The sequence below is a fragment of the Rattus norvegicus genome, chromosome 2 (assembly GCF_021556685.1).
Source record: "Rattus norvegicus strain SHRSP/BbbUtx chromosome 2, alternate assembly SHRSP_T2T, whole genome shotgun sequence".
NCBI lineage: Eukaryota > Metazoa > Chordata > Mammalia > Rodentia > Muridae > Rattus > Rattus norvegicus.
In genome coordinates this window covers 37,166,652-37,189,538 of record NC_141535.1, presented here as the reverse complement: position 1 = coordinate 37,189,538, position 22,887 = coordinate 37,166,652, and the positions used below count along the sequence as shown (strand labels likewise).

The 22,887-nt window shown below is 38.2% G+C and overlaps 1 protein-coding gene and 1 pseudogene across 16 annotated transcripts in view; one reads left to right on the top strand and one right to left on the bottom strand.

The window, feature by feature from the left end:
• Adamts6 (ADAM metallopeptidase with thrombospondin type 1 motif, 6) overlaps positions 1-22,887 on the bottom strand; it is a 219,777-nt gene that overhangs the window by 163,486 nt on the left and 33,404 nt on the right. For 8 of the 16 annotated variants that reach the window (XR_015665162.1, XR_015665183.1, XM_087625894.1 and 5 more), the window contains 3 exon segments: positions 20,331-20,542; positions 19,541-19,624; positions 18,524-18,669 (listed from right to left, as the gene is read on the bottom strand). Coding sequence is in view for 6 of the 16 variants with exons in the window: in XM_087625894.1 (XP_087482020.1) it covers positions 18,524-18,669; positions 19,541-19,624; positions 20,331-20,542 (442 nt within the window). In the remaining 10 variants the exon portion in view is untranslated. 16 annotated transcript variants of the gene reach the window in all.
• Positions 4,015-4,536, top strand: LOC134485591 (large ribosomal subunit protein eL21-like; annotated as a pseudogene).

Below are 22,887 nucleotides of genomic sequence, written 5' to 3'. Positions count from 1 at the left end.
GGAAGCATGGGGAAGGTAGAGGGAACATGGAAGAGGGGTGCAATAGTTTGCATATGCTTCGACAGGGAGTGGCACTATTAGAAGGTGTGGTCTTGTTGGAAGAAGTGTGTCTCTGTGGATGGGCTTGGAGACCCTCTTCCTAGCTGCCTGAGGATGCTCAGTCTGTTCCTGTCTTTCTTTGGGTGAAGATGCAGAAAGAACTCAGCTCCTCCTACACCTTGCCTGCCTGGATGCTGCCATGCTTCTACCTTGATGAAAATGGACTGAACCTCTGAACCTGTAAGACAGTCCCAATTAAATGTTGTCCTTTATAAAATTTACATTGGTCATGGTATCTTTTCACAGCAATGAGACTCTAATACAGATACCAGGGATGGGGCTATTGCTGTGATAGGTCTGACCATGCTTTTGTTTGGATGAATGTAGATTTGGGGACTTTGGATTTGGAAAACAATGGAATGCTTTAAATGGGGCTTAATGGGCTATCTTAGTAGGAATGCAGAAGTCTTTGTTACTTGGAGTGATTTGACTTATGCAGGCCTAGCACAGGAAGTTTCAGAAGAGAAGAATTTCCTTATGTGCTATAAAGAATGCTCCTGCTGTATTTTGGTGAAGAATGTGGTTGCTGTTTGCCATTCTCTGAAGAGTCTGCCTAAGGCTTAGGTGAAAAGAGTCAGATTAATTGCATTGAGAAAGGAAGTCTCAGAAATGCCCATCATAGACTTTGTTCTCTGGTTAAGTCTCATGAGGACCATTTTAATGAAAAAAGGGAAGTTGAGAAAGGAAAAATACAAAATATATGGTTTGAGTATTAAAGGGACACCAGGAAGTGAAATGAAGCTGAATCCTGTGTTCAAGGATATTAAATTGAATTAAGGGAGTAATGACCTTGGGGCAAGACCCCACCCAGCTAATTAGCTCCAGGCAACTAAGTACAAACCTTTAATCCCAGGAGACAGGCACACAGATCTCTAAATTCAAGGTCAATCTACAGAGTAAGATCCAGAACAGCCCAGTTTATGCAGTGAAGGAGTTAGGAAAGAGGAAGCTGGTGAGAAAGTAATAGAACAAGGGGCCATGTTCCAGCTCCTGCAAGCAGCAGAACTCAGCAGCTTCAGCCACGTGTCTCTGGCTTTATATTCAAGAAGAGGAGGAGACTACTGGAACAATTGATTTCTGGTTAGCTGAAGGTAAGAAAGAGATAAGCATCACTGAGGTGAAATCTGAGAACACAAAGAAGCTGTGTTCCAGAGAAAGCCAAGATTATACCTCGTGCTGCAGCTGTATTTGGTAATGTGTAAGAGTCACCCAGGTGGTAATGGTTTTGAAGGCATGAACGGGTCATGAAGAGCAGCTGAGGCTAGGCACTGTGAGAGGCCATGGAGAGCCATGGGTGAAGGTGCAGCCTCAGTTGCAATTGATGGCTGAGGACTGAAGGGGTCATGCAAAGGAGTTGAGGCTTGGCACCATGAAGAGGATGATCACCAAGAACAGGCAATGGAGTAGATCAACATGAGTGCTACAGAGGGAAGAGCTGGAGAAGTGAAGCCAGCCCTTTGGAGGATCATGTGTAGATTCAAGACCTGGAAACTAGCTGCCTTGGAGACCAAAAAATGTTAAAGATCCCAAATCCACAGGCTATCTGCTAAGAAAAGCTGCTAACAGGGAGTGGAACCAGCTCAGGAGAAAGAAGTTTGTTGCAGTCAACAAAGATGACAAAGGAGTTGAAGATCTGAAGATTGCTTTGACATCAGACATGGAAGGCAGAGTTTGAAGTTTGCCCAGATGGTTGCCTGCCTTAATTCAGAGATTACAGTTAAGTGATTTGATGAATCTCAGAAAAGACTTTAAGGGTTGGACTTTTAACATTGTTAATAGTGTTATAGACTATGGGGACTTTGAAAGTTGGACTAAATGTACTTTTTATTATACTATGTTTAGGTTTGGCCTCCATAGACTCATGTGTTTAAAAACGTCTGTGGAGGCCAGAGAATGGAATGTGGTGGTTTGCATATGCTTGGCCCAGGGAGTGGCACTATTAGAACGTGTGGTCTTGTTGGAGGAAGTGTGTCACTGTGGGGGTGGGCTTGGAGACCCTCCTCCTAGTTGCCTGTGGATGCTCAGTCTGTTCCTGGCTTCCTTTGGGTGAATAAGTAGAACTCAGCTCCTCCTGCACCTTGCCTGCCTGGATGCTGCAATGCTGCCATGCTCCCGCCTTGATGATGATGGACTGAACCTCTGAACCTGTAAGCCAGCCCCAGTTAAATGCTGTCCTTTATAAAACTTACATTGATCATGGTGTCTGTTTACAGCAATAAGACCCTAACTAAGACAAGGGTATAACATTTGAAATGTAAATACATAAAATATCCACACAAAAAAAAGCCAGATTAAAAAGCCAGATAAAAAGTCAAAAAAAAAAAAAAGAAAGAAAGAAAGAAAGAAAGAAAGAAAGAAAGAAAGAAAGGAAGGAAGAAAGAAAGAAAGAGTTGTGAGCTACCTGATATGGGTGCTGGAAACTAAAGGCTAGTCCTCTGAAAAAGTAGTATTAACTATTAACAGTGTACCCGTATCTCTCCATTACCATTTGCAGATTACTAACATAGTTATGCTCCTGCCATCTTCAAAATCAAACTGTCTCTAAAATTGTAAACAATGTACTCTGGACTTCAAGACACACTCTTGTATCCGCCTGTCTTTCTGGAATTATTTATTACTCCCACCAGCCTATGTCTACTTCTACAGAAGTACCCACTATACATTTACCACTACCCAAAAAGTTTAGAATTTCTCTATATCCACAAAGAGCTCATTAAAAACTCTTCTCTTGTTTCTTGTGTGAATTCTAGATATCTATTCAGGATACTTCACATACCTTATCCTTCATACAGCAAGAAGTAACACACGTTTCATCTAACCACCACAGCAAGCATGTGCTTATTGGCTTTCTTATATTACAGTGACTCTCAAATACGTCATCAGTATTCAAGGCACATAAAATAATAACCAGACAGAGTAGAAAAGCAGGACAGGAGGAGAGACATGGTAAATAAAGGAACAAAACCAATACAAAATGCAAACAAGATGAACAAAATGAAGAAGTCAGTCAAGAACTTGGGGAGAAAGTTAATCAACACTGATGAAACACTCATCAACATGATGAAATTCTCCAAGGAAATTGACATTGGGGTGTGGAGGAGAACTTGCATGTTGGGAAGAAAGAGTCAATAAGTCAAATAAAAAAAAAAAAAAAAACAGGGGCGAGAGAGATGGCTCAGTGGTTAAGAGCACTGACTGCTCTTCCAGAGGTCCTGAGTTCAAATCCCAGCACCCACATGGTGGCTCACAACCATCTGTCATGGGGTCTGATGCCCTCTTTGGCATGTCTGAAGATAGCCACACTGTACCCATACAAATAAGTAAATAAATTAAAAAAAAAAAAACAGTAAAAAAGGACCAAACCTTATCAATTGTGAAAGAAAAAAAGAGTAAAATAAAAATCACACTTGCTAATTCTTCATTAATATATACCTACATTTCTCCAATACATTAAAAACAGTGTCATGTGGCAGAGGCCACTCACATCTTGGAAAAGCATAAAATAGAAATATCCAGCCATAAAGAAGAAAATAAGCTTCCAAATCCACCCCCAGCAACCACTTCTGCTATCATAGCTATACATCCCCAAAGTCCCACAAGCTCCCCAAAATGTCAACACAGGAGATATATTTCACACCAAACCATAAATAACATAGCCATCTTTTTGAATGTGTAATTAGAAATGCTTTCCTTTTACTTAATGAATAGAAGAAGATGTAGATGATCAAGATAATTTTCAAAACTTAGAAACTTTCTTGGATCACATGAATAATTAGGGCCTAACATATGCTACACTAATTCCAGGCCTCTTGATGTAAAAAGTATGAATAAGAAGCCATTTTTAAAATAAATTTACTTTTATTTACTCATTTAGAATATCTTTTGCAAAGAACTTATTAAATGCTGTAACTAGTCCTTTCCGCCGGGGCAGCCATCTTCCAGTAACTCACCAAAATGACGAACACTAAAGGAAAGAGAAGAAGTACTCGGTATATGTTCTCTAGACCTTTTAGGAAACATGGAGTCGTTCCTTTGGCCACATACATGCGAATCTACAAGAAGGGTGATATTGTAGACATCAAGGGAATGGGCACTGTTCAAAAAGGAATGCCCCATAAGTGTTACCACGGCAAAAACGTAAGAGTCTACAATGTCACCCAGCATGCCGAGGGCATCATTGTAAACAAGCAAGTTAAAGGCAAGATTCTGGCCAAGAGGATCAATGTGCGGATTGAGCACATCAAGCACTCAAAGAGCAGAGACAGCTTCCTGAAGCGGGTGAAGGAGAACGATCAGAAGGAAAAGGAAGCCAAAGAGAAGGGCACCTGGGTTCCGCTGAAGCGCCAGCCTGCGTCACCCAGAGAAGCCCACTTTGTGAGGACTAACGGAAAGGAGCCTGAGCTGCTGGAGCCCAGTCCATACGAATTCATGGCCTAATGTACACAAAGGAAAGAAAGGACCTGGACTGCAAAGTGTTTTCCTTTAAAAAAAAATGCTGTAACTAAATCAATATAAAATTACAAATTTTTATTATAAACCAGTTCCACTGAATTGTGTTTTCACCTGGTGCTATGAACTAGCCAAGCAGTATAAATGTTTTAATTGCTCAAGATTCTCCTAACCAAATACTTCCTAGGAGGAACTTTATCAGAGAATCAAAGAGAGAACATTAGGCAAGAAGAACACTGTTAGATTTTTAGGCTGCCAGAGATGTCAATGAGCTGGATAAAAGCAGAGCACATTAAAGAATTAATCAATCTCCTCATGGAGTTGTAAGTCAGAAGGAAGAGAAGAACTCAGAGAAAAACAGAAGGATCCCATCAGATGTCAAGCAAATGGGTTTAGCATTAAAATCACGTATAGAGCTACTTCTCTAATTCTCCATGCATCCTAAAAGGAAAGACAGTTGGAGCCCTTCTTATCTATTAGGATAATAAAATAGCAAAGTATCAAAACCTCAATTATTTGATGTTTTCTTCTTACCATGGCTATCCTTTTTCTCTTTGATTAAGTAATATATGTAGCCTATAATTACAGACAGCAGAGGTGGATATCACACTGCTAACAACGACTTTCCAAAAGAATCTGCTTTATGACTTCTTGTGTAATATTTTGTTTCAAATGTCTCAAAATAATAAAGTTTATGAAGTTACTTTGACTTTTTGTCTCATACATACATGTGCACACATCACACATACACACGCATGCATGCATGCACACAAACACAAACATATACACAGGTCTTTTCCTGAATCTTTTGATATTAGGGCTCATTATTCCTAAATAATTTTAGTATGTATTACTTCCCTTAGGCATATTCTCTCACATAGCCATAGAGAAACCGCTCTTATATTTACAGTATGTTTAACTAACCTATATTCCAATTTACCATTTCACTTAGAGATACCTTTCTATGCTTTTTCTTTTAGGACAGAACCCAGTGTAGGCTAGGGATTGCAGTCAATGGTCATATTTCTTTAGACTTCCATTTTTTTTCCATAGCCTCTCTTTCATACCATTGTCATGTTTGATTTTTAAGCTATGGCTCTAACTTGCTATTATAATCAAGCATTTCTCAGTTTTCTGAGGAACCTCCAAGCTTCCTCTTCTTTGAAACCTTAGACTTGTTTTCAATCTTAGAATTTTATGGTCGTTTTCAGCAAGTGCTAAAACTAGAAAAGCCAACATTATAAAACAAGATGGCAATTTAAAACAAAAGTTATTTCTTTAATTATTTAGAGTTCAAATTATCAATAAAGCACCCCTACAGTCACTCAGAACACAATAAAAAGGAAATGCTAAAATATTACATCTCATACTTCTTTCTAGATTATGTAAAATCTGAGAATATTCCACATGAGCCCTGCCAAGACAGCCATTTTCTGAGCATTCCAAATGGCAATGCTCTCCTTTTCTTTTTCCTGCTGAAATCTGATTTTCAAAATGTGCTTAGCATATCTCATTTTACAGTCATTCCTTTTAAGCCAACCTTGAAAAAGGGTAATCAAAGAAACTTCAAAGAAAAAGAGGAATCAATAGACCATCCCTTCACCAGAGGATACGAACAGTAATGCAGTAAAGCAAACGTTGTCTTTTGTTACACTCTGGTTTAGAGTATTACATGTAACAAACACAGGGAGTGTGGACATGTAAGATATGTAAGGTAACTGTAGGAAATACATGTCTTGTGCATGTAACAGAATCCTTCCATGAACATGTCCCAACTTAAGTACAGCAACTCTTGTTTATGGGTATGTATTATACAATGTAGTTCTATTTTTTAATAATTTTTAATACTTAGGCCTATGTGAATTTAATTATCAACAACTATGATTTATTAAGGAACATTAGCACATTTCATTATGTAGGCAGATCTACATAATTTTTAAAATATCTACCTAGCATGTTGAGAAAAAAAGAACAAACATCTTTATTGTCTGTAAGTATACAAACAGCTCTCCACACATGAACTTCTGAAGTTAAGTAGGATTTCAAAGGAAGTTACAGCTTTTCTTCCATATTATGTGTCAGATAATCTTTCCAAACTAAACAGATGACAATTGGGAAGGAATTCTCTTAGTGCTAGTCAGCTTTGCTGTCTTCCTTGTTTGTGTGAACATGAAATACATATTTGCCAAGGAAAGGGGAGAGCAGAGAGCTCCCCATGCAGTCCCAGGGAAAAGCCAGGTTAATGGGGAGCTGGAGCCATACACAGTGATGGGTTAATCATGATTCATGTGCACAGTGCTCAGCGTTCCATGTAACAAACGCCCACGTATGTGACCCACCAAGAAAGGTGTGTGGTCAAGCATCGATAGGACTGACAAGTCTGTCATGTCAGAGGAGGCAAGACCTATGCCAAAGATACATTCTGTGTTTCACTTTTGGGACACAAGCTACTATTTCCTGTGTAAGAAAGGTGATTACCCCAAGGCCAGAAAAGGCAGAGAAAGTCTAAAGTAGCCCACTCAGAGAAACCACGTTAAGAAGATAAGGTGCCTGGCATTGACCCCAGCCACTGCAATCCCCTGTGGTTGCTCTCGAGACAGGGGATAGGTGCATGGCACTAGAGACCTAGCCATAACTGCCTGACTGTGTATGCCCCAGCTTCATGAGCAGCAATAGATAAAGAAGACGTGGAGCATTGCAGACAGTGAATGTCACGGACTTAGCTGACAAAGAATGCTCAGGTAAACAATCACACCTATGAAACACATCACTCTTAGTCAAGAGCTGGGAATATAGCACAATGGTAGAGAACTGTCCTCACATGCATGAGGCCATGAGGCCACTTTCACACAATATTTTGCACCTCAATAATTAATAATAGTAACAATAATAATAATTCTTACTCGAGTTCCACAGGGCTCTCTCTTTTTTTCAACTCCGATTTTTAAAAATCAGTCTAATTAAAACTCAAAGAACAAGAGATAAAACTTAGTGCTGAAAAAATGAACACCATTAAGTAGAATTATATTTTAGATAACTGCACCCATCTATGATATTCCAGAGGCTTAGCTTCTGGCATATCCTTTCTAATAATAACAGTGAATAACCTAGGTTTGTCATATGAGAATTTATGAAGTATTTTCAGGTACATGATTTTATTTCATCATATATATAACTCTTTGAATCCTCAGTCAGAGGCTTATAGAATGAAAACTGAGTCAAAGAAGTCACATGAATAGCTCAGGATTGAAAGTCTTGGAAGAAAAGTATTTACTCTAGGCAAGCAGAGACTTAACGGCTAGCCTGAGCTAATGACCTAGATCTAAGAATGCACATATAACACAGGTAGCATATCAGACGTAATCGTAACCAATTGTGTGATGCAAAGTACAAGTGGACCACTGTGCAGTAAACTAAAAGATGCATAAGAACAGTATGCTCTGAAGTGTCTAAGAAATAAATAGTATGTAGAATAAAGAAGATGTGTAATAAACAGTATGTGCCAAAGTGCTGAACTTTCCACTTTAACAATATCTTCCTTTGAAAATCTTTCATTTTTATTATACTCTGGATAATCACTAAAGGCTAATCTCAGGGGTCTTATAATTTCTTAAAGTTAAACAAAGTAGGTGCAATTTCAAAGTCTTTTAAGGTGTGATTTAATGAATGCCAAGCATCTCAAATCCACAGGGGAGAATTAGCTCAGCGTAGCTGGCTATCTTCTGAAAAAGAAGATTAGCATGTGCACCATACCTTGCTGAGCTCCCAGCATTACTTATGAGGGTTGATGATACGTGTCGCTGTTGTCCATAATTCTGCACAGATATCTATGGTTTTAAGGGTTCTCTGCCCTGTGCTTTGCCACTAACCATGTCTCCCCAAACATTGGATCACTTCCATCTCCTTTTAACAACTTCCCATTAAAACTCATGGACCATATCCTGTACTTAATGGGCTGTTAATATTTTAAAGCTTCTGTAGTTCTACTGTAAATCCCCGGTCCCTACTGCAATGTTGAAAATATATACAAAAAGATTTCCCCAGCTGACACAAAGAAATCACACAGCTCACATTTTGACAAGCAGTAAACTGTCCTAGTATATATAATAGCAATGTAGCACACAGTGACTGTGGTAGCTGCATATCAGAAAGCATTGTATATTGCAGTGCACATGCAGACATTTCACTGGCTTCACGCCACATACTTGTCATTTCAGCCCAGCATAGGCCACAAAGCACTTGCTTAATCACTAACATAGCGCCTGAGTGCTTAAAAAGCAAAAACTAATATTAAGTTAATATGCCAAGAGACTTTAACCTGATTATTTATTCAGTTAAGAAATACAAACATGTAAAACATTAATTCAGTCATTTCATTTGATTATCTAAAGAAAGCAAATTGAAACTCTGAAAATGTTTGGAAAAAATCACTTTGGTGGACAAGGGGTGTAAATTAACAGACAAGTTAATTTTTTATTTCTTTTACCTAAAAAATATATTGAAGTTCAGAAAGAGAAATATTAAGATAAAATTTTACAAAGCTTAAAATATCTTCTTCATAAGATACCTTGGTCCTAAGAAAGGAACAGTACTATCTGACAGGCCTTTCACGAGCTGTCTGCTTTCCCCTGCTCACTCCCCACCTTACCCTTCTCATCCTTGCTCCTCTCTCCCTGGCTGCTTTTTCTATCTTCTATTATGATGCCCCTTTCTTCCTCTCTGACCTCTAAAACACTGAAGCAATGTAGATTCAATTCTCAGAACACTCCCTATAAGAATTTGAGTTCTACTTTACTAGCTTTAAATCACATCTATATTCTGATGTTTTAATTTCCTTACCACAGTACAGCCAATTGCCTACTTGACATTTCCTCTTGGGTACCTAATAAGCATCGTAAAGTTAGCAAGATTAAAATCCCTAAGTCTTGCTCTCCCCCTATAAATTTGTTGTTCAACCATGTTTCTCTTTTTAAAAGCAACTCCATAATAGGTGGGAGGGGCGGGGCTCGTCAGTGTAAATTTTACTGATTTTTCCTTCTGTCAGCGGTGCTGTGGTTAAAGCAGGAGGGCTGGAATGAAGATCCCTATTAGCAGGCATATGCTGAGGAGGTAGATGGCTAGCCTGTCACTCCAGCCTCAAAAGTAAGAGGGAGGCAGGAGGAGAGGTTAGGTGGTAAGGATGATAGTATAGCAGAAACAAATTTGAAGTTCAGTCCTGGTGAAAACCTTGGAATATAGCAATAATGCTTAAGGAGTAGACTTTATATAACCAACTAAGTAAAATGCCAGTGTGTTCTTAATTACCAGGTACTGAATGCCAAACTACTCATAAGTCATTAACCTAAATAAATATGGATAAAATCTGTAAGTAATGATAATTGTTAGCTGTCTTTTTCTAAATTAAGTTGCATATATTTGCAATATATAATGTTTCAATGCATTGATTTATTGTAGGATAGCTAAGTCAACCTATTTAACATATGCATTATCTTACATACTAATTTTTGTGTGGAAACAAAGAGGTGCTTAAAGTCCATCCCTTACTGTGGAGTACTGACCCATAAGATGGACCTCTATCTCACTCACCCTTCCTCCTACAGCGCAGGGATCATCACAAAAGGACTGTGAAGACTGCCAAAGGCAGAGATAGAAGAAGACTGCCTCAACAGTGTGCTTCTGGACATGACAGGGAAGAACCTCACAGAGGCTGTGACAGCAGACAGAACAGCTGCGTAAGATTGAACTGAAAAAATCATAGCATAGGTAGGAAAGGGATTCATGAAGTCCAACACCTAGATAAGGAACTACTGGCAAGCAATGGCGGTGTTAGTTTTCTTCATAAATGTGCCCGCAGAAAGGCTACCCATTCTGCAGTCCATGGTCCTACACACATGCATATAGTGGCAGTACTAAGTGGAATGGCTGGGCTTTGAATAAAGAGCACATGAGATGGAGAGATGGCTCAGTATTAAAAGTACTGCCTGCTCTGCCAGAGGATATAGACTCAATTTCCAGCACTCACAACAGTCTGTAATTCTAGTTCAAGGGATCCAGTACCCTCTCTCTCCAGGTACTAGACACACTGCCTCCCCCTGTCTCCAAAGTACATTTTTATCTAATATCTTCAGTTTCTAAACCCATTAAAAATTACATTTGTCTCTGGATGGCCTTTCCTTCAGTCTCTGTTCCATTTTTTATCACTGTCTTTCCTTTGGACAGGAACATTGCTGGGTTCAACATTTTGAGATGGGTGGGTTGCCCCAACTCTCAACCAGGGACCCTGACTATCTACTGGAGGTGGTCTCTACAGAGTCTATCTCCCCTTTGTTGGGTATTTCTGCTAAAGTCATCGCTGTTGGGTCCTGGGAGCCTCTCACTTCCCTGGAGTCTGGGACTTTTTAGTGGCTGCCCCAGTTGCACATCCCCCACTGCTCCATGTTTCTCTTCAATGTCCTGACCCTCTGTACTTCTCTCCTGTCCATTCCAATACCTAATCCTGCCTCCCCCTCCTCTCTCCCTCCCAGGCCCCTCCCTCCCACTACCTTTTGTGGTAATTTTGTTCCTCCTTCTATGTAGAATTGAAGCATCTACACATTAGTCTTCCTTTCTTTTTTTTTCCTTTTTTTTTTTTATTAACTTGAGTGTTTCTTATTTACATTTCGAGTGTTATTCCCTTTCCCGGTTTCCAGGCAAACATCCCCCTAATCCCTCCCCCTCCCCTTCTTTATGGGTGTTCCCCTCCCCACCCTCCCCCCATTACTGAACTCCCCCCAACAATCACGTTCACTGGGGGTTCAGTCTTAGCAGGACCAAGGGCTTCCCCTTCCACTGGTGATCTTACTAGAATATTCATTGCTACCTATGAGGTCAGAGTCCAGGGTCAGTCCATGTATAGTCTTTAGGTAGTGGCTTAGTCCCTGGAAGCTCTGGTTGATTGGCATTGTTGTTCATATGGGGTCTCGAGCCCCTTCAAGCTCTTCCAGTTCTTTCTCTGATTCCTTCAACGGGGGTCCTGTTCTCAGTTCAGTGGTTTGCTGCTGGCATTCGCCCCTGTATTTGCTGTATTCTGGCTGTGTCTTTCAGGAGCGATATACATCCGGCTCCTGTCGGCCTGCACTTCTTTGCTGCATTCATCTTGTCTAATTGGATGGCTGTATATGTATGGGCCACATGTGGGGCAGGCTCTGAATGGTGTTCCTTCTGTGTCTGTTTTAATCTTTGCCTCTCTATTCCCTGCCAAGGGTATTCTTGTTCCCCTTTTAAAGAAGGAGTGAAGCATTCACATTTTGATCATCTGTCTTGAGTTTCATTTGTTCTAGGCATCTAGGGTAATTCAAGCATTTGGGCTAATAGCCACTTATCAGTGAGTGCATACCATGTATGTCTTTCTGTGTTTGGGTTAGCTCACTCAGGATGATATTTTCCAGTTCCAACCATTTGCCTACGAATTTCATGAAGTCGTTGTTTTTGATAGCTGAGTAATATTCCATTGTGTAGATGTACCACATTTTCTGTATCCATTCCTCTGTTGAAGGGCATCTGGGTTCTTTCCAGCTTCTGGCTATTATAAATAAGGCTGCAATGAACATAGTGGAGCACGTGTCTTTTTTATATGTTGGGGCATCTTTTGGGTATATGCCCAAGAAAGGTATAGCTGGATCCTCAGGCAGTTCAATGTCCAATTTTCTGAGGATCCTCCAGATTGATTTCCAGAATGGTTGTACCAGTTTGCAATCCCACCAACAATGGAGGAGTGTTCCTCTTTCTCCACATCCTCGCCAGCATCTGTTGTCCCCTGAGTTTTTGATCTTAGCTATTCTCACTGGTGTGAGGTGAAATCTCAGGGTTGTTTTGATTTGCATTTCCCTTATGACTAAAGATGTTGAACATTTCTTTAGGTGTTTCTCTGCCATTCGGCATTCCTCAGCTGTGAATTCTTTGTTTAGCTCTGAGCCCCATTTTTTAATAGGGTTATTTGTTTCCCTGCGGTCTAACTTCTTGAGTTCTTTGTATATTTTGGATATAAGGCCTCTATCTGTTGTAGGATTGGTAAAGATCTTTTCCCAATCTGTTGGTTGCCGTTTTGTCCTAACCACAGTGTCCTTTGCCTTACAGAAGCTTTGCAGTTTTATGAGATCCCATTTGTCGATTCTTGATCTTAGAGCGTAAGCCATTGGTGTTTTGTTCAGGAAATTTTTTCCAGTGCCCATGTGTTCCATATGCTTCCCTAGTTTTTCTTCTATTAGTTTGAGTGTGTCTGGTTTGATGTGGAGGTCCTTGATCCACTTGGACTTAAGCTTTGTACAGGGTGATAAGCATGGATCGATCTGCATTCTTCTACATGTTGACCTCCAGTTGAACCAGCACCATTTGCTGAAAATGCTATCTTTTTTCCATTGGATGGTTTTGGCTCCTTTGTCAAAGATCAAGTGACCATAGGTGTGTGGGTTCATTTCTGGGTCTTCAATTCTATTCCATTGGTCTATCTGTCTGTCTCTGTACCAATACCATGCAGTTTTTATCACTATTGCTCTGTAATACTGCTTGAGTTCAGGGATAGTGATTCCCCCTGAAGTCCTTTTATTGTTGAGGATAGCTTTAGCTATCCTGGGTTTTTTGTTATTCCAGATAAATTTGCAAATTGTTCTGTCTAACTCTTTGAAGAATTGGATTGGTATTTTGATGGGGATTGCATTGAATCTGTAGATCGCTTTTGGTAAAATGGCCATTTTTACTATATTAATTCTGCCAATCCATGAGCATGGGAGATCTTTCCATCTTCTGAGGTCTTCTTCAATTTCCTTCTTCAGTGTCTTGAAGTTCTTATTGTACAGATCTTTTACTTGCTTTGTTAAAGTCACTCCGAGGTACTTTATATTATTTGGGTCTATTATGAAGGGTGTCGTTTCCCTAATTTCTTTCTCGGCTTGTTTCTCTTTTGTATAGAGGAAGGCAACTGATTTATTTGAGTTAATTTTATACCCAGCCACTTTGCTGAAGTTGTTTATCAGCTTTAGTAGTTCTCTGGTGGAACTTTTGGGATCACTTAAATATACTATCATATCATCTGCAAATAGTGATATTTTGACTTCTTCTTTTCCGATCTGTATCCCCTTGACCTCCTTTTGTTGTCTGATTGCTCTGGCTAGAACTTCAAGAACTATATTGAATAAGTAGGGAGAGAGTGGGCAGCCTTGTCTAGTCCCTGATTTTAGTGGGATTGCTTCAAGTTTCTCTCCATTTAGTTTAATGTTAGCAACTGGTTTGCTGTATATGGCTTTTACTATGTTCAGGTATGGGCCTTGAATTCCTATTCTTTCCAGGACTTTTATCATGAAGGGGTGTTGAATTTTGTCAAATGCTTTCTCAGCGTCTAATGAAATGATCATGTGGTTTTGTTCTTTCAGTTTGTTTATATAATGGATCACGTTGATGGTTTTCCGTATATTAAACCATCCCTGCATGCCTGGGATGAAGCCTACTTGGTCATGGTGGATGATTGTTTTGATGTGCTCTTGGATTCGGTTTGCCAGAATTTTGTTGAGTATTTTTGTGTCGATATTCATAAGGGAAATTGGTCTGAAGTTGTCTTTCTTTGTTGTGTCTTTGTGTGGTTTAGGTATAAGAGTAATTGTGGCTTCGTAGAAGGTATTCGGTAGTGATCCATCTGTTTCAATTTTGTGGAATAGTTTGGATAATATTGGTATGAGGTTTAGTCTTCCTTCTTAAGTTCCATATGGTTTGTGGGTTGTATCGTGGGTATCTGCGCCCCACCTAGGGATCCATCCTATCTACAGACACCCAATCCCCACACTATTGCTAATGCCAAGAAGCACTTGCAAGCAGGAGTCTGGTGTGGCTGATCCCCGAGAGGTTCTACCAGCACCTGACCAATACAGATGCAGATACTCATAGCCAACCATTGGACAGAGTCCTTCCCCAAGTTAGGGGAAGGACTGAAGGAGCTGAAGGGGATTGCAACCCCATAAGAAGGACAATATCAACTGGATCACTCAGAGCTCCCAGGGACTAAACCACCAACCAGAGTGTACATGGAGGGATTCATGGTTCCAGATACATATTTAGCAGAGGATAGCCTTATCTGGCCTCAATGAGAGGGGAGGCCCTTGGTCCTGTGGAGGCCTGATGTCCCAGCACAGGGGATGCTAGAGAGGTGAGGTGGGAGTGGGTGACAGGGTGAGTGGGTGAAGGAGCACCCTCATAGATGCAAAGGAGAGGGGGTGAAGGCAATGGGACAAGAAGGGAAGGTTGTGGAGGGGTAGCCAGGAAGGGGGATATCATTAAAATATAAATAAATAAAATGATTAATAAAAATATATAAAGATAAAAATTACATTTGCAATTGATGATTGTGAAAGTAATTTTATAATAAAATTATAGGGTGTGCTTACAGGTGAAAAGAATTAAATTAATTATTAACAACAGATCAATAAAATTTCGTATCCTCTGTACTTACTGTGACTAATGAAGGATGCCATGTCTACTAGTGTTTTAGATTTAGTCTATTACTTCTCTAGACGATGATTTCTGTTCACTCTACTTGTTCCTGAATCTATTGTTATAATTCAATAAAAAACATATGAAATATTAATAATTGGGCTTAAAATAAAAAATAAAACAAAATACAGTTCACTGCTACATTGAATGTCTTCAACTGAAAGAATGATAAGTTTATGTACAGAAAAGACTCTCTAGACATCTTCTCTGAGTCAAGTCACAATACCTTAAAGTGCCACATACCCTAGGAAAAGAGTATCTCTCTCTCTAGAGGAGCAAGATGGATGAAAGGTATCAGAGTGAATGAATCTTGCAAATTAAGTTTCCGTAATTTACAATTCTTAGCTAAAGCATTAATGTCTTATCACATACTTTCACAACTACCCAACAGCATAAAGAGCTTCTTTGCAATGGATATAGAAAATGTCGTACATTTACATAATGGAGTATTATCCAGTTGTTTAAAAAAAATTCACAGATAAATGGATGGAACTAGAAAAGATCATCCTGAGTGAGGTGTCCCAGACTTAGATAACTACAGATATATTCATTTATATACGAATATTAGCTCTTAAATCAATGATAACCAAGTACGATCTGGAGAAATGGAGGATAGGTTTAGAGTAAGAGACTGGGAAGATTCATGAATCTCATCAGGGAAGAGAAATGGAACTGTTAAGGATGGAGGGGCTAGAATGGGAATATCAAGTGTGGAGGTGGAGGGAAGAATGGGACAGAGACATTACAGGGAGAGACCATTTGAGGGCTAGTATGGAAAGCTAACACTGTAGGATCTTCCTAAAATATATACATATACATCCAAAGGAAGTATAAATGAAATCACCAAGTAGTCAGGGAGACAGAGCCCTAGCAGTCCATCTCTTGTCACCAAACGAGGCTTTAGTTCCAGGATCAGTTTATGTCTGATTGAGCTGTTGGCCAAAGGGGTCCCATAAGCCCCAAACAACCTTATCTGTTGCCAAGACTATGGTTGCTTTTCATAAACTAATGGCAAGAAAACCCCAAAATACTCATTAAATGTGGAGAAGTCCAGCTGGTGCCTACATAAAGCCTTGACCCCTACATTTTATTATCTTTGGTACAGGAAGGTACTCTGCACGCTACCAAAAAAGAATTAGACACAGCCTCAGCCACGAGGCCTTCGATCTGCAAGATATCCAGCCTGCAAAACATGCACACAACGTGTGGCATAAGCAATGTGTGATCAGACTTAGCATCCTCTCCATGAGTGGAACTGTATTCAACACTGCCGGAGTGACTAAGAACCTGAGATTAGATAGCCCAGGGACTAGTATGGAATCAAATATTATTGTTATAAAAGAAATCAAAGTAAAAAACAAACGGAACAGTAAGATGACACCCTACTATACTCTGATCAGAGCCTTGCTCAGCCATTGTCAGAGACACTTCCTCCACAACAGATGGGAACAGACACAGACCTACAGGCAGTCATTGTGCAGAAAATGAAAGACCTTGAAGCACTCAGCCTAAATGAAATGGTTCCATCAAATTCCTCCCCTCAGGATTCAGGAAAGTTATTTTCAAATCTCAGACATCAAAATGCCACTCAAAGTAGCCCACATAGCAAAGAACTGAAGAGAAAATTAGAAAACTCTCTTGGTAACTTCAGAGTTGAATGTTGTAGGGTGGTGAACTGCTCAATCTGCTTCTTACTTAAACACTTGTAAATCCTTAAGGACACTTCAGTCATTTGCTCAAAAAGGTGAAAATCCAGGGAAAATGTATTGAAGTTGTATAGTTGTGCTTATATGTGGCATGAAAAGAAATACATAAACTATGTAAAGTCTGTGATCATTTTGATAACTATAGAGAATAAATGATTTCATCTGATAATTTCACTAACACTAACTATATCCATTTACTTTAGTAAATGACCAGTTTCTAATTAGCATAATTCTAGTATATTTTTAATTCCTCAAGCATATTAGGGAGCCTTTCAGGTATCAATACAGTAAGGAAATAGAGAATTTATCAGACAGTTGCATCACAGCACAAGTACAAAGAATCATAAAATCCAACTTTATTCAGCAAGAATATGATAAAATGCTCTAGTTTATAATATGAGAAATATGAAATTAGTTAAAAACTATTCAGAAACTCTATGATTCAGTTAACAGAATTTTTTCTAAAACTTAAATCACATTATTTTACTATCAAAATTCTAAGCATATGCATGGATATATTAAATATGTTCTTGTGGAATGAAAAGAAATAAGATAACAAAGCTATTTCACACAGCCAAGATAGTATAAAGTTTCTATCTGCTGACTGTTCATTGTTGTCACTTTTTGTCTTTTATTGGTAAATAGTTAAGTGCTCAAAAATACTATATTAGGATTATTAAAGTATCATGTTTCTATCCAATCATAACAAATACATGGATAAATTAGAACAAACATTGGCATGGTGGGACACAGCTGCAGGGCTATTTGGGAGGCTAAGACAAGAAGACAGCTGGAGCCTTTGTTCTAGATGTCAGCCTGAACATCATGGGAAGACCCCACCCTCATAAGTAAACAAAGGAATTAAGTAAAAAGAACAAAGTCTTTTTTCATTTCTTAGTTGAATGACCTTAGAACACTTATTTAACTATTTTAATTAAGTTTCCCTATTTCAATCATGCAAAACTCCTAACAATATATAGTTTTTGAGAACAAATGCAAAGAGCTTTGTAAAACTAGAAAGCAGTGACTTATTATAGGATAGTGACTTTTCTTGAGAGAGAAACTTTATAAACAGTATGACAAATCTGCTTCTTGAAGCTCTTTTATTCATATGTATGTATACCTGTGTGTGAATGTATGTGATTTGCTCCAGTAGCCATAGAAGGTATCAGACTCTCAAGAACTGTGGCTGTGGGAAGCTGTAAAAGTGCAGTGTGCACGCTCTTCTACAAGGGCAGTGCAGGCTAAACCACTGAGCTATCCCTCCAGCGCTGGATATGCTTCTTTCCATTTAAATGCTTACTGTCAATAACGTAATTAAATAGACAACCAATCTCCTCCTCCCTTTTAGTAAATTAACATAAATCAACACAACTAGGAAGTACATAGGAATAGTTATATTTTGTAACCAAAGTGACAACTTTTTTCTCATACTTTTAAAATTTTGCTTTCAGTATTTTCTTTAATTAACAAATGACATCTCTATGTCTAGGTAAACATTATAAACAGGACTTACAAGGAGAAAAGTTATTTATTATATTTCTGAATTAAATCTTAACTATTTCTCCTTACTTAGTTCATTTGATACAAGCATATTAATATAAAACTAAATTTTCACAATAATAAAAAATAAATTTCCACTTTGCTCTTCCTATACTCATTACCTGAATGAGGCATAGAAAGAACCAAATATAGTTATAATATCAAGCAAACACAAGAATCAAAGGAAAAATACTTGCAGCAAACCATACCTAGTAATAAGAACTGCATTATCGTGGTGGGCAATCCCATTTTCTGGAATGGTGTTTCCATCACTTTGGTGGGAGAGAATGGATTTCTGCCATTTACAGAAGCTATCGAGGGACTTGTCTGCATGATGGTTTATCTCCAAGTTTGGCTGCAATACAACATGCATACCAGAAATGTTCCAAACAAATTACTAAGGTCAGTTGTCAAAACTTCTGAAAACTAAAGTGGGGCTATAATTAGACGCAGTGGTTTCTAAGAAGAATCTCTTGCCGATTTTTATCTCCAGAACATCTGACCTAGTGTTCATTTAATTTATTACTGAACAGACTTTCCTTCCACTTTCAACTTGAACAGTAAAGAGAACATATATGTTCATCAGCATACAAAAGTCAACGGAAACCATTATTATTAGGTAAGCCATACATATAAAGTGTTCATCCTAAATTTTGAAACGTGTAGCAAGTACGTATGTATGGAGAGACAGCTTTAACATGTAGCAAGTATGTATGTATGGAGAGACAGCTTTAACATGTAGCAAGTATGTATGTATGTATGTATGGAGAGACAGCTTTAACATGTAACAAATACGTATGTATGGAAAGACAGCTTTAACATGTAGCAAGTACATATGTATGGAGAGACAGCTTTAACATGTAGCAAGTATGTATGTATGGAGAGATAGCTTTAACATGTAGCAAGTATGTATGTATGGAGAGACAGCTTTAACAGGTAGCAAGTACGTATGTATGGAGAGATAGCTTTAACATGTAGCAAGTATGTATGTATGGAGAGACAGCTTTAACATGTAGCAAGTATGAATGTATGTATGTATGGAGAGACAGCTTTAACATGCATGAGATGCATGTTATTTAAAAGTATCTCAATGTGGCATACAAATAAAGTTCAGACTTAAAAATATTTAACTAGGACTTGCTAGGTGAGATAACAAAGAAATACATCTGTTCATAATGATAATCCCATGCCTAAGCATTTTGACGTATAAAGTGATTCGTTCTTACCTGATCTTCTGTGAGAACAATTAAGCGGGCCACTATAATATTCACAACGTTTCCTAGACTGGAGTCACGGTAAAGTTTGGCAACCTGACCTCCAGAAAATAAGAAAAGACAAAAAGTCAGACAAAAATAATGGGGTGATATTTTGAATTTCTAAAATGATAAAATGCAACTTTATGACTTAATGGAGGATATTAAAATATATTATTTTACCCTGTACCACTTCAAGTGGCTTTGGTTAAAGGATTTTATATAAATCTACAAAGATAATTATTTTCTCCTAGAGATGAATTGTGTGCATCACAAAATCTGTAGTATGAGCTGATGTTTGAAGTTCCTTAGATAAGACTTAAACATTCACATCTACTAAAAATGAATGATAAGAAATTTTTAATTTTATTTTCTATGCAAAAGTTAATTGGCCACCAGGGTATGGTGATACATGCCTTTAATCAGGAAAATCTCTGAGTTCAAGGCCAGCCTGACTTATATGTGAGTTTCAGATAGCCAGGGTTATATAATAAAAAAAACTCTGTCTCAAAAAAAAAAAGTTGGTTGACAATTTTTTTGTCTGGGGGAAGGAAAGTCAGTATGATTCCATGGCAGAGCAAATATGTATTTACTATGTACAAGTAGACTCCATCCCAAGTAGCAATTAAAACAATAAAACTCATTTTTTACCATTTTATACAAATAAAATTTTATCAATATTTATTTTAGTAAAAATTCGTTACCTTAGTATAAAACACAATAAACTACTTCGTAACACAGTGTATAGAGGGATCAAACTTACAATATTCATCACGCTCAAAATATAATGTTCAATGTCTTTACGGCCATGGTAGCCCACCATCATTTTGTCTGCCACTACTAGTGTCTCCACAAATCTCTCAGTGCTCACAGATCTTCTCTGTCTGTGATGATTGTGTGTGTCATTGATTGGTGGTAAGGAAGGAAAAGAAGATGTCTTATTCAGCCACCAAGGTTTGCCACTTCCTGTGAGATCTACAATAAAAAGGATTAAGTAATTCAGATAGATGCACTTACCAAATACACTTATATAAGAGAGCTCATCTAGATAGGCTTCTCATAGAATCTTGACTAGATCAAGATATTCAAATAAAAGAAGAGAATAAAGAAGTGTATAAATAATAAACATTTCAAATCTTCAAGTTAGTTATCTGAAAAGATTAATATGAACATTCAACTTATCATAGAATAAATAAATACAGCTATGAAAGGAATTAGTTAATAGACTTTTGAATAAGCCTTTCATATTATTCTAGTAGCTAATTACACTATAAAAACACCTTTGTATTTGGAATAGATACAGTAGCAAACAATGTAAGCTTTAATAGGCTAAGAGCATACTGATGCTTTGATTCTGCAGTGGCTAGCCCTCATGTGAGAAAGCACCCATGTTGATGGTAAGATGCTCTTGTTAAGATGTCTTAGAGGGCAGTGGTGGTTCACACCTTTAATCTCAGCACTCAGGAGGCAGAGGCAAGTGACTGTCTGAGTGTAAAGCCAACCAGATCGACAAAGTGAGTTTCAGGATAGCCAGGGATACACAATGAAGTCTTTTCTATAAATAAATAAATAAATAAATAAATAAATAAATAAATAAATAAATAAATCTGTTTTCAATTGAAAAATATTATGAATTAATTTTCCACATAATTTTAAAGTCTAAAACTATTTAAGTTGGCAGAAAACCCAGAGTATTACTTTTGTAAAGTCTGAAAGTAGGGTTGCTCACTGGTTAGAGCATGTGACCAAGATGCTTAACCAAGTTCAGATCCTCATGAACCACTCAAGTCCAGGTGATGAGGCAGCTCATTGTAATTTTAATAGGATCCCAAGGCCACGCTGACAAGCAAAGTTGGTCATATATATGTGCTATAGGTTGACTTTAAGACCCCAGCTTAATAAGTAGGTGAAAAGCAATAGAGGGTTTCTAACATCGACACAGGGTCTCCATTAGTACATGCCTGCTACACACACATCCACCCACGCAAGATTTAAAAATATGCTTATACTCACACCTGGGAAAGAGAATAAGTGAATAAAATAAACTGGGGTATAAACATGAGACCTGATATGTTAGCAACACTTTTTTGAAATTATAATATAATTATATCATTTCTCCTTTTCTTTTACTCCCACCAAGGCCTTCCATAACTCCTCCTTGATCCTTCTCAAATTTATGGCCTCGTTTTTCATTAATTATTATTACGTGCATGCATGTGTATAACATGTTACATGAATACACACACACACACACACACACACACACACACACACACACACACACACACACATATTACAAAATAAAGCCTGTTCAGTCTGGTATTTATACTTAGGTATTCAGAAATGATCATTTGGTATTGGATAACCAATTATGATGCACTTCCCTGAAAACACTATTTTTCACACTCTCAGCATGTTTATAGTTTACTGTAATTATTTGTGTTGGGTTGGGCTAAATGCAACCCAACACACATACACACACACGCACACACACGCACACACACGCGCGCGCACACACACACACACGCACACGCACACACACGCACACACACACGCACACACTTTGGCATGTCCCCTGGTGTCATCTTTGCTAACGGATAGGCTGTCACATTGGTGAAACTTTATGGGTGTAGCTTCCGACATTACTAGGAGACAAAGTTTCACAGCAAACTCCCATCCTTGCCTCTTATGTGCTTCCTCTTTGTTTCTTGGGCCTTAGGTGGATTGCAATACGTTTATTTTAAAACTGTGATTGGTATAGTATACACAGCATATCTTTTATTTTTAAACATCAGGTTTGCCAGTACTGAGGAAAGTTTCTAGTTGTGTGTAATTTGTAAACACTTTATTTATATTTATCTTTATTATATAAATTTGAGTAGGACTATAACATATTTCATGTCTTGATGCAGAACTGAACATTTTTTTCACCTCCAATAGCAAAAATGTTTAATGAGGAAATTTTAAATGAATAACAAATTGACAGAAAGTGGTATTACTTTAATTGTTTTCCTATTAGCTTTTGCCAATCTAAAACCTAGCATTGGTCAACTGAAAAAATTTTACAAAGTAAGAAAAAAACGGACATGATCATGAGAAGAAACAGTTAAATACTTTGGAACCTCATATAAAATAATTCTCTTTACTTCTAAAGAAATAAGGAAGACAGGGACATACCAATTCTTTAAACAGTCTACTCAAAGCTGTGCTCATATCCCAAACAAGTCAGTTACCACAATAACCTGCCTTTATAGTCTATTGTGAGCATGGGTGGACCACAACTCTGAGTGTAAGTGACTGCATACATGCAAACACACGAC